We start from the raw sequence: 12139 nt of genomic DNA, 5'->3' as shown, positions 1-12139 counted from the left end.
TTTGCTACAATTTTACAGAGCTTTGATGAGACCTCATCTGGAGTACTATGTGCAGTTTTGGTCTCCACATTTAAGAACGGATAAGAAAAGACTAAAGGTATGTCATGGCAGGAGAGCTCAGCCCCGTGATAAGCTCCTCCTGCACTATGTGCAAAATCAGGGACGCTTCCAATGTCCCTGACGACCATGTGTGCAGGAAGTGTATCCAGCTGCAGATACTGGATACCCACATTAGGAGCTGGAGCTGTGGGTGGATTCACTGTGGAGCATCCGCGATGCTGAGGACATCGTGGATAGCAGATTTTGCGAGGTGGTCACACCGTAGGTAATGGCTACACAGGCAGAAAAGGATGGGTGACCACCAGGTGGAGTAGTAGGAGCAGGCAGGTAGTACAGGAGTCCTCTGTGGCCATCACCCTCTCAAACAGATATACTGGTTTGGATACTGTTAGGGGGGAATGGCCTCCAGGGGAAAGCAGCAACAGCCAAGTTCATGGCACCACGGATGGCTCTGCAGCACAGCAGGGGAGGAAAAGGCGTGGAAGAGCTATAGTGATAGGGGATTCTAACGTAAGGGGTGCAAATAGGCGTTTCTGTGGCCGCAAATGTGACTCCAGGATGGTATGTTGCCTCCCTGGTGCTAGGGTCAAGGATGTCACGGAGCGGCTGCAGGACATTCTGAAGGGGGAGGGTGAGCAGTCTGAGGTCGTGGTACACATTGGTACCAACGACATAGGTAAAAAGAGGGATGTGGTCCTGCAACAAGAATTTAGGGAGCTAGGTAGCAGATTAAAAAACAGAACCTCAAAAGTTGTAATCTCTGGATTACTCCCAGTGCCACATGCTAGTGAGTTTAGGAATAGGAGGATAGAGCAGATGAATGCGTGGCTGAAGAGATGGTGCAGGAGGGAGGGCTTTAGTTTCTGGATCACTGGGTCTGTTTCTGGCAAAGGTGGGACCTGTACAAGTTGGAGGGGTTGAACCTGAACCGGAATGGGACCAACATCCTTGCTGGGAGGTTTGCTAGTGCTGTTGGGGGGAGGTTTAAACTAATTGGGCAGGGGGATGGGATACAGAGTGGCGGTACAGTAGGGGGTGATGCACAGTCAAATATAGAAGATAAACTGAGTCAGTCTGGAAGGCAGATCAAATATAGACCTGTTAAGGCACAAGTGAAAAATGCAAGGCTGGATTGCATCTATTTTAATGCAAGGAGTCTTACTAGTAAGGCAGATGAATTGAGGGCATTGATCAGCACATGGGATTATGATATTGTTGCTATCACAGAGACATGATTGAGGGAGGGGCAGGACTGGCAGCTCAATATTCCAGGCTGTAGAATCTTCAGGCATGACAGGGGAGGGGATAAAAGAGGAGATGGCATTGCACTGTTGATCAAGGAGCCAATTACTGCAGTAAGGAGGGATGATATCTTAGAAGGTTCCTCAAATGAGGCCATATGGGTAGAACTCGAGAACAAAAAGGGGGCAATCACTTGGCTGGGAGTGTACTATAGGCCTCCAAACAGTCAGGGAGAGATAGAGGAGCAGATATGTAGGCAAATCTCAGAGCGGTGTAAAAATAATAGGGTAATAATAGTAGGGGATTTCAACTTACTAATATCAACAGGGATAGTCTTAGTGTAAAAGGCTTAAAGGGGGAGGAATTCTTAAAATGCATACAGGAGAGCTTTTTGAGCCAGTACGTGGAAAGTCCGACAAGAGAAGGGGCAGTACTGGACCTAATCCTAGGGAATGAAGCTGGGCAAGTTGTAAAAGTGTCAGTGGGGGAGCATTTCGGGGATAGTGACCATAACTGTAAGATTTAAGGTAGTTATGGGAAAGGACAAAGACAGGCCGGAAATAAAGATACTGAATTGGGGGAAGGTCGATTTCAATATGCTCAAACAGGATCTGGCCAAAGACGACTGGGAGCAGCTACTTGTAGGAAGGTCTACATCAAAGAGGAAATAGTGAGGGTTCAGAGCCAACATGTACCCGTTAAGGTGGACTGCAGGACCAACAAGTCCAGGGAACCCTGGATGTCAAGGGATATAGAGGATTAGATCAGGAACAAAAAGGTGGCTAATGGCAGATTCAAAGGGCTGAAAACAACGGAGGCACTAGAGGAGTATAGAAAGTGTAATGGTGTACTAAAAAAAGTAATTAGGAGAGCGAAGAGGGGATATGAAAAAACACCGGTGGGCAAGATAAAGGAAAATCCTAAGGCATTTTATAAGTATATTAAGGGCAAGAGGATAACTAGGGACCAAAGTGGCCATCTGTGTGTGGAGCTGGAGGACACAGGTGAGGTTTTAAATGATTACTTTTCATCTGTGTTCACTATGGAGAAGGACAATGTAGGTGTAGAGATCAGGGAAGGGGATTGTGATCTACTTGAACATATTAGCATTGAAAGGGAGGAAGTATTAGCTGTTTTAGCGGGCTTAAAAGTGGATAAATCCCCAGGCCCAGATGAGATGTAGCCCAGGCTGTTATGTGAGGCATGGGAGGAGAAAGCAGGGGCTCTGACACAAATTTTCAAATCCTCTCTGGCCACAGGAGAGGTACCAGAGGATTGGAGGACAGCGAATGTGGTACCATTATTTAAGAAGGGTAGCAGGGATAAACCAGGTAATTACAGGCTGGTGAGTCTAACATCAGTGGTAGGGAAAATATTGGAAAAATTCTGAGGGACAGGATTAATCTCCACTTGGAGAGGCAGGGATTAATCAGGGATAGTCAGCATGGCTTTGTCAGGGGGAGATCGTGTCTAACAAATTGATTGAATTTTTCGAGGCAGTGACGAGATGTGTAGATGACGGTAAAGCAGTTGATGTAGTCTACATGGACTTCAGTAAGGCTTTTGATAAAGTCCGCATGGGAGATTGGTTAAGAAGGTAAGAGCCCATGGGATCCTGGGCAATTTGGCAAATTGGATCCAAAATTGGCTCAGTGGCAGGAGGCAGAGGATAATGGTCGAGGGTTGTTTTTGCGAGTGGAAGCCTGTGACCAGTGGTGTACCACAGGGATCGGTGCTGGGACCCTTGCTGATTGTAGTGTACATTAATGATTTAGACGTGAATATAGGAGGTATGATAAGTAAGTTTTCAGATGACACGAAAATTGGTGGTGTTGTAAATAGTGAGGAGGAAAGCCTTAGATTACAGGACAATATAGATGGGCTGGTAAGATGGGCGGAACAGTGGCAAATGGAATTTAATCCAGAGAAGTGTTAGGTGATGCATTTTGGGAGGACTAACAAGGCAAGGGAATATAGAATGGATGGTAGGACCCTAGGAAGTACAGAAGGTCAGAGGGACCTTGGTGTACTTGTCCATAGATCACTGAAGGCAGCATCAAAGGTAGATAAGGTGGTTCGGAAGGCATATGGGATATTTGCCTTTAGCAGCCGAGGCATAGAATATAAGAACAGGGAGGTTATGATAGAGCTGTTTTAAATGATAGTCAGGCCACAGCTGGAGTACTGTGTACAGTTCTGGTCACCACACTATAGGAAGGATGTGATTGCACTGGAGAGGGTGCAGAGGAGATTCACCAGGATGTTGCCTGGGCTGGAGCATTTCAGCTATGAAGAGAGACTGAAAAGGCGAGGGTTGTTTTCCTCAGAGCAGAGAAGGCTGAGGTGGCACATGATTGATGTATACAAAATTATGAGGGGCATTGATAGGTTAGATAGGAAGAAACCTTTTCCCTTAGTGGAGGGGTCAATAACCAGGGGGCATAGATTTAAGGTAAGGGGCAGGAGGTTTAGAGGGGATTTGAGGAAAACATTTTTCACCCAAAGGTTGGTTGGAATCTGGAACGCACTGTCTGAAGGGGTGGTAGAGGCAGGGACACTCACAAAATTTAAGAAGTATTTAAATGAGCACTTGAAACGCCATAGCATACAAGGCTAAGGGCCAAGTGCTGGAAAATGGGATTAGAATAGATTGGTGCTTGATGGCCGTCATGGACACGATGGGCCGAAGGGCCTGTTTCTGTGCAGTATAACTCTATGGCTCTATGATATCCTTGCATTGGAGATGGTACAGTGAAGGTTCACCAAATTGGTCCCTGGGATGAGAGGGTTGTTCTATCATGGGAGGCGGAGTAAATTGGGTCTATACCCTCTGGAGTTTGGAAGAATGAGAGGCGATCTCATTGAAACATACAAGATTCTGAAGGAGCTGTACAGGGTAGAGACTGAGAGATTGTTTCCGCTGGTTGGGAATCTAGATGTGGGGGCACAATCTCAGGTCAAGGGGCTGATCATTTAAGTAAAAGCAAAATACTGCAGATGCTGGAAATCTAAAATAAAAACAAGAAATGCTGGAAATATTCAGCAGGTCTGGCAGCATCTATGGAGAGAAAAGCAGAGTTAACGTTTCAGGTCAGTGACCCTTCATCAGAACTGATCATTTGAGACTGAGATGAGAAGAAATTACTTTACTCAAAGGGTTGTGAATCTTTGGAATTCTCTATTCCAGAAGGTTGTGGATGCTCCATTGTTGAATACATTGAAGGCTTCAATGCACCATATGGTCTACTCCTGCTCCTATTTCTTGTGTTCTGGTGTCTTTGTGAGTCCCAGCGCCACTGGGAACTGTGCCTACCACTGGAATAGCAGCAGGCACTTGAAGAAGAGCAGCCATGGAGCCTCGACTGAAGGTAAGTGGGGATGAGCTCACAAGGCCACTCTGGCAGGCCTCGGTGAAAGGGGTTGTGGTGGGTTACTGAGGACGGGGGTGGGGGGATAGGTGATGCCACAGGAGTGGCCTTTGACACCGGGGGCCCTCCATGGGCCACAGATTGGCCACAGAGGAGGGCCCCCCTCAAGCCCATGCGGGGGCCGCATTGAATTACTGGGCGGCCTCCTTACGTGGTGGAGGCACCTACCACCACTGGTAAAATATCAGCGGCAGAGGGAAGAGACCTTCAAGTGGCCAGTAATTGGCCTCTGGGCGGGAAGGCTGTCCCCACCCTGGACAAAATTCGAGGGTGTCGGGAAAGCGACGGGCACTCTACCCCCTGCTTTCCCATACAGTTTTATGCCCCCCCCCCCCCACCCCGCCTCCATTCCTGTCTCTGGGTTGGGGGGGCAATAAAATTCAGCCCTCAGTGACAGCTTTCCCAGCGGTCAGGTATAGCATAGTTAGCTGTTCTGATGAAGGGTCACAGGCCTGAAATGTTAACTCTATTTCTCTCTGCACAGATGCTGCCGGACCTGCTGAGTATTTACGGCACTTTCTGTTCTCATAGCACAGTTAGGATCAAGCTTCCTCTCCTCTACCCCAACAATGTGCTTCAGCTCCAACCCCCGAGGAGAATCTCCTACAGCACCAGTGCAGCATTCTAGATGAGGACAGGAGGAGGCCCAACTCTGACACCCTCTGTGGCTCAATACCCAACTTCCATGGTCTATGCTCACACATGAAGAATGGCCACTTACGTGGGCTGCAGGAGAGATGGCCAGTGCCCACAAAACAATATCCTCCTAGCAATGAGTGAGTGCTGGGGAGCAAGGGGGAGAGAGAATTAATGCCAATGAAGGGGAACTAGAATTGTCTAACTCCAGTTGAATGCTCACTACTGAGTTAACCGCAAAAAAAAATCACAATAAGTAAAATGATCCAGTCATATCATTTGTATATTTATTTATATATCTATATTTTTTTTAGTTCAATACAAATTTGATCCTAAGCAAAACACTGTATATTTAGAACTGAGTGAAACAATTGCACCACAATCATCAACCTAAACATTCTGAATGTGTCAGTGAAGGATCTTGCCTGTATAACAGGAAATGGTGGATTCTCTGACACACACGGGTGATGGGTCAGATTCATTGACATTAACTCAGACACAGAAACTTCCCTCTATGAGCACACTCTGAAAAATGATCAGCATTAGTATTGTATTCTGTATTGAGTCCCCCCAGCTTTCTTGCTTAGAAAAGGGTGCTGGGAAATGAGTGTTGGGCCATGCATGGGTGCTAAGCCATGGGTGCTGGGCATAGGTGCTAGGCAATTGGTTCTGGGCCATCGATGCTGAGTAATGAGTGCTTAGCAATGGCTGTGGGGTATGGTTGTTGGGATGGGTGCTAGCACATGTGTGCTAGGTGTCCTTTGGTACCTTGACTAAGTGGGCATTCTACATGAGTGATTTTTAAAAAATTCGTTTTTGTGGGATGTGGGTGTCGCTGGCTAGGCCAGCGTTTATTGCCCATCCCTAATTGCCCTTGAACTGAGGAGCTTGCAAGGCCATTTCAGAGGGCATTTTAAGAGTCAACCACATTGCTGTGGGTCTGGAGTCACATGTAGGCCAGACCAGGTAAGGACAGCAGATTTCCTTCCCTAAAGGACCTTAGTGAACCAGATGGGTTTTTACAGCAATCAAGAATGGTTTCATGGTCACCATTAGGATTGCTTTTTAATTCGCAGATTAATTGAATCTAAATTTCACCATCTGCCATGGTGGGATTCAAACCCAAGCCCCCAGAGCAGTAGCCTGGGTCTCTGGGTTACTAGTTCAGTGACAATATGATACTGGAACTAAAAGAGTTAAATTATGAGGGCAGGTTCCATAGACTCGGCTTGTATTGTTTCGAGTGTAAAAGATTAAGGAATAATCTGACTGAGGTGTTTAAGGTGATTAAATGATTTGATCCGATAGATAGAGAAAAATGATTTCCTCTGGTTGGGGAGTCCAGAAGTTAGAACTAGACCATTCAGGGGTGATGTCAGGAAGCACTCCTTCACATAAAGGGTCATGAAAATCTGGAACTCGTTCCCCTAAAATATGTTGAGGCTGGGTATCAATTTAAAATGGCAAAACTGAGCTTGATAGATTTTTGTTAGACAAAGGTATTAAGGCAGTTAAATTGGGTTAAGATACAGATCAGACTCGAGGGGCTGAATGGCCTACTCCCGGTCCTATGAGTGAGTATCTGTCAAGCAACTTGACCAATGGTTGGAGAGGTTGATGTGGTGGCTTCACATTAAGTCCTAGCCTGGCTTCCCCCATTGTCCATATGTATGTTTATGCAGGGCAGAGTGGAGTTGGAGGGTGAAGTGACAGGGATGGGGGTGGGATCACTGCAGAGCGATGAGGAGCAGTAACATTGGCTGCTTTTTTTACCCTCCCCTATGTCCCTATCCCAGGAGACTTGTGGCTAATTGTAGCATTGCTATCCTGGCTCAGATCAGCACATAGTGGGGCCTTCCTCTTCTATGTGGATCAATGCCGCATGGGGTAGTGCACTTATCACTGGGGGATGGAGACGTTCACGATGGCAGCCAAATTCAAGGAATGGATGGGAGGTCAAGGGCTGGGGGTCAGTGCTGCCTTTACCCACAGTATCTGCAAAGAACACTCCTCATAGGGACACACTATGGGGGAATTAGCCCCAGTATATTTTAATGTTTAACATTCTTTGAATAGTGAATATTTTGTGCTCATTAGGTTAGCAAGGGATGCCATTTAAGGGATGGGCCCCTTTCTCATTTTGATTAGTGCCAAAAGCTCCCAGGTTAGGTATATCATCACCCAGAAGCAGAGTAAAGCTCCCTAGACTGTGTCTCATTAATGTGCCTTGAGCCCAAGTATCAGAAGAGCATTACCTCATCTTGAAACTTCTATTCCCCACATCAGTCGTTCTTGTCATCTCTCTCTTGAGTCTGTGTGATATGATTGGCATTGAACTTGTAGTCATTCACCCCACCTGACCCCGGGGTAGATTAGATAAACAAGCTTTTAGTGTGTGGACTTTTACACGGGAGTGCTTGATGGGTGTTCTTACACAGAGGTCAGTACGCCCTATGCGGTTGCTCGCCCGTTAACAACAGGGATGGCATGAGGCCTCAGGCAGACACTTGGTAAAACCTACACTCCATAAGTCTCAGGCCAGAGGGGACATTGATACTGCCATTCTGGTTTCATTTAAAACCAAAGTCCCGCTGGTAAGAGGGAGAATTTCTTTGGACATTCCTTCATGACATGCTGGCTCATATCTTACAAGCACCGAATCAAATTTTCATCCAGTATTTTTTAAAGAAAGAGTTGTAGCAAATACTTAAAATATAAATTCAAGCAACTCCATCTTCATAACAAGAGTGATTCACATGGTTAGTTCTGTATAACATGATATATATATTATATATGTAGTAATTTAAGAATGCTATTGTAAAAACTGGTTAAGCTCATCCAAGAAAACTTGGTTAGAATTTGTAACATTTCTTCAGTTATATTAGGCAAAGTGACATTTTAAATATTGTAAATGTTGACGATACTAATCTTTTAATATGTTGATGATTTGGATATTTATTAAGGCACAGGAAGTGTAGAAGAATGATCCCATTGCTTTCTTTTCATACTTTCTTATTCCAAAGCAGGATTTCAGTCTCCCTTCGCATCTCATCTACTTTCCCCAAATAGAAACATCAAATCCCACTGCCACCCTCTAATGTCCCCCCCCCCCCCTTGACTCCTTCAATTGCTGATTCATGCTGGGGTCTGGTTCCATGTGGATGTTAACATCCGGCAGTTTATAGATAGGTCCTGTGTGAGCTTTCATTGTGAGTGTTGGCAGTTATTTGCTTTTATGTGGTCAGGTGGGAGATTGGGTGTCATACCATAATTCAGCCCGATCCAGTCCTCATTCAGTGTCCACTCACATGCTCTTTTCAGTAAAGATCACTGGACAGTGGTCAAGGTTGGCAGCCCTGGCTGATATACTGCAACAACATTTAAATGCTAGCTGCTCAAGCTGGTGCCTAATTTGCATCAGTTTCCAAGAAGGGAAGGGTCTCCATTCAAATAATTAATCAGTCCCTTCAAATACTGACTGAAGCACTGCACCAATTCCAGCATTTGTTGGTTTAACTGCCAAGTGTTGGGTTATAGTTAGAATTATAAGATCTCACAGCATATTTGTCCTATTTTATCTGTTCTGGCTCTCTGAAAGAGTTATCCAATTAGTCCCACTCCCCTGTCTTTCCCCATAGTCCTGCAATTTGTTCCTTTTCAAGTATATATCCAATTCCTTTTTGAAAGTTATTATTGAATCTGTTTCCACCATCCTTTCAGGCAGTGCATTCCAGATCGTAACATCGCACTGTGAAAAAAACTTTCTCCTCACCTGCCCCCATTCTTCAGCCAATTATCTTAAATCTGGGTCCTCTGGTTACTGACCTTCCTGCCAATTGAAACTGTTTCGCCCGATTTACTCAATAATTTTGAGCACCTCTATTAATTCTCCCATTAACCTTTTCTGCTCTAAGGAGAAGAATCCCAACTTCTCCAGTCGCCATATATAACTGAAGTCCCTCAATCCTGGTACCATTCTAGTACATCTCCTCTATACCCTCTCCAAGAGAACAATCGCGAGAGATTCCTGCTTAAGCAAGAGGAGGTAATGATCTAAAATATCAAAATAAAGTTTCATTTCAGAATAGTAACAATAATTTTTATTTCTTATATATCTGTAATAAAACCTACTGGTTTAACTAAATAAAGTTATATTCTATGAGCTAAATTGAAAACAAATATCTACTTGTGAAACCAAGCATGTAAATTATGATATATCTTTGACTGAGGAAGGCTATGAAATTTAGTGCAAATGTTACAAAACCTCTCTGTCCAGTCTGTGTATATCTTGACCGCATACTTTTTCCTCCAGTTGAAATACTGCTTGTATCGAGTGCCATTCTCCCATAGACCCCGAAGGAAATTGGCCAGTTCATTTTCAGAGGTAAAGTCGTTCACGTGAATGAAGGAATCTGGTGGGACAAATTCTTCATAGTTAGCTCGCGGAGGCCCCAACACAACAGGAACAGACCCTGCCATGAAAGCATTTCTCCAGAGTTTTTCTGTGATGTAGTCTTTGTGTATGGAGTTTTCAAAAGCCAGGTAAAAGGCATAGCGAGAGATTGTTGGCAGTAGCATTTCTTTAGGAAGGATTTTTCTGGCTGCTGCTCCATACATGTCTACTGTCATATGCTTGGATAGGGTAGCATGCACTTTTGCCCTCAGACTGGATTTGTGGTAATTGCTAACAACCCATGTCGAAAGGTCAGATTTCTTAGGAATAGAGAAATCGGATGATTGGCCACTTTGTATGAGTGTCCCATAAGGCAGGAAGATGTCAGAATCGGTCTTGTAGGTCATAGTCCAGTTGAAGTAGCCGTTGAGTTGACGAATCCTTTTTGTGTTAGTTGGTGACTCCAAAGATACCCAGAGCCACTTCTGGTTGGGAGGTCTCGTCTGCTGTGGCAAACTGGAGCTGTTGATCTGAAGTTCCCTATGGTGGAATACTATGACATCAGCACGATCAAACATGGATCTATTGTGCGTGAGAATGCAGTTGTCAATCGCATACAAATCCAGGCAAACATCTGCTCTCGGAGTGGAGTTCCAGTGAAATGGCCAATGCCAAATCAACACGACTAAAGGCTCTTGAAACTTTACATTGCTTTTCACTGACCAGATCACTTGGCTGATATAAAAGTTAATCACGATCTGCATGAAATATGCAGCAACTAAAATCAATGCAAGGATTTTGCCAGTCTTCAATGTTGATAGTAAGTATACCTGCAAGACTGCCATGTGTTGGCTTGCCAGCGATTGAAAAGAAACAGTAGCCTAAAGCCTGTAGAAATCTTTGTACAAACGCCTGCTGCATGTGAGCTGCTTGCGAGCCGTCTCTGTAAGAACACAGCAAGGAGATAGTGGTTAATTTGTTGTGCCCCACTTGGCCTTTGAAGGTGCCAGGCTGTTATTCACAGTTCGAGTATGAAAAGGAAGTGCCTATATTTTGCATAGTTCATTTGGAGTTCAGGCTGGCATGAAGGTTAATCAATCACTTTCTGAAAAACAATGTTAGCTTTGCTTGCCTATTTAAAGCTATGCTCTTCACAGTGGCAAGCAGAAATATGTTTGAAATTTAAGGACAACAAACAATTGAATTATGGAAAAAAGTGTCTAATTTCTAAATCAATTTAAGAATGAATGTAGAAAGTTGTACTGAAATGCAAACATTGAGGAAGGATAATAATAGATTTTCCCACTACCTGTCCAATTAATTCCCGACTCCACCGCCGCACCCCTTTCTGACTGAAACTGAGTTACAGTTCCATACATCCCAATGGCCCTCGCCCAAGAGGGCAATCTTCATATCTAAGTGGAAACTATGAGCTGGTTATTCCATCACAGAGGAATCACAGTTGAGTTTGATTCTGTCCTCATCTTGAGACTGCACACAAGAAGAAGCAATGGGTAGGGATGCTAAGTGGAATTCCCAGTTCATTTTATTTCTCTTTTCCCCCCTCCCACTCCCACCCACTGCACTTCCTCAATGGCCCAAGGTACTGAGCTGAGCTGAACACAAATCTTTACTACTGTGCTGGATGAGATCGACTTACTTGTGACTTACGGGAGATTGAATGTGGAACCTCCCATCATGGGCAGTGCTGTCAGTAACTGAGCCATCGAAGCAGCATTGCTATTATACAACATGCTTAGATCAACTGAAGAGTACAATTGGCAGTGATGATTATGTTCTGGACATTTTCTAACATTCTTGCTTGAGAATATGTCAGCTCTCATCTCAGACTGCTCTCATTGACAAGTTCTGACTCCCCGGGACCGAATTTGGTCCAGGCTAATGGAAAAGAAAATCGGGCATGGTATAAAGTGGGCAGCAAATTCGCTTTAAGCCCATTTCGCAATACTGGCTCAGCGAATCATGGTACTGGCTATGACCAATATCACCCCGACCATATATTTGAGTGATTATTTTGTTCTTGAGATCTAGGTAACATTTCAGTAGCATGTGCAGGATAATGAACTGCAAACCCTGTCTGGTAATCTTGTTTAATTTAATTATAAATGTAAAAGTTATCCTGTGCTTCGAGATGCTTTCCCTCAAAGTGTAAGATGTAGCTATAGTGGGAGCACTTTTACCTCTGAGTCAGAACGTTCAAGCCCTGCTCTAGAGACTTAAGCACATAACCCAGACTGACATTCCACTGTAGCACTTACGGGGTGTTTTGCCGTCAGAGCTGCTGCCTTTCAGGTGAGATGTTAAACTGAGGCCCTTTGTGCCCTTTTGGGTGGACATACAAGATCCCATGGCACTATTT

At 44.6% G+C, this 12139-nt stretch overlaps 1 protein-coding gene across 9 annotated transcripts in view; it reads right to left on the bottom strand.

Annotated features, from left to right (window-relative positions):
• Positions 1-5648: 5648 nt before the first annotated feature.
• Positions 5649-12139, bottom strand: part of zmp:0000001132 (alpha-(1,3)-fucosyltransferase 7) — a 56705-nt gene continuing 50214 nt past the window's right edge. For all 9 annotated transcript variants that reach the window (XM_068012731.1, XM_068012732.1, XM_068012733.1 and 6 more), the window contains one exon: positions 5649-10702. In XM_068012731.1, coding sequence (XP_067868832.1) covers positions 9549-10604 — 1056 coding nt within the window. In that variant the 5' untranslated portion in view covers positions 10605-10702 and the 3' untranslated portion in view covers positions 5649-9548. The remainder of the gene's footprint in view (positions 10703-12139) is intronic.

This window comes from Heterodontus francisci, chromosome 32 (genome assembly GCF_036365525.1).
Source record: "Heterodontus francisci isolate sHetFra1 chromosome 32, sHetFra1.hap1, whole genome shotgun sequence".
NCBI lineage: Eukaryota > Metazoa > Chordata > Chondrichthyes > Heterodontiformes > Heterodontidae > Heterodontus > Heterodontus francisci.
Note: the sequence above shows the minus strand (reverse complement) of the source record. Positions and strands in the feature narration are given on the sequence as shown.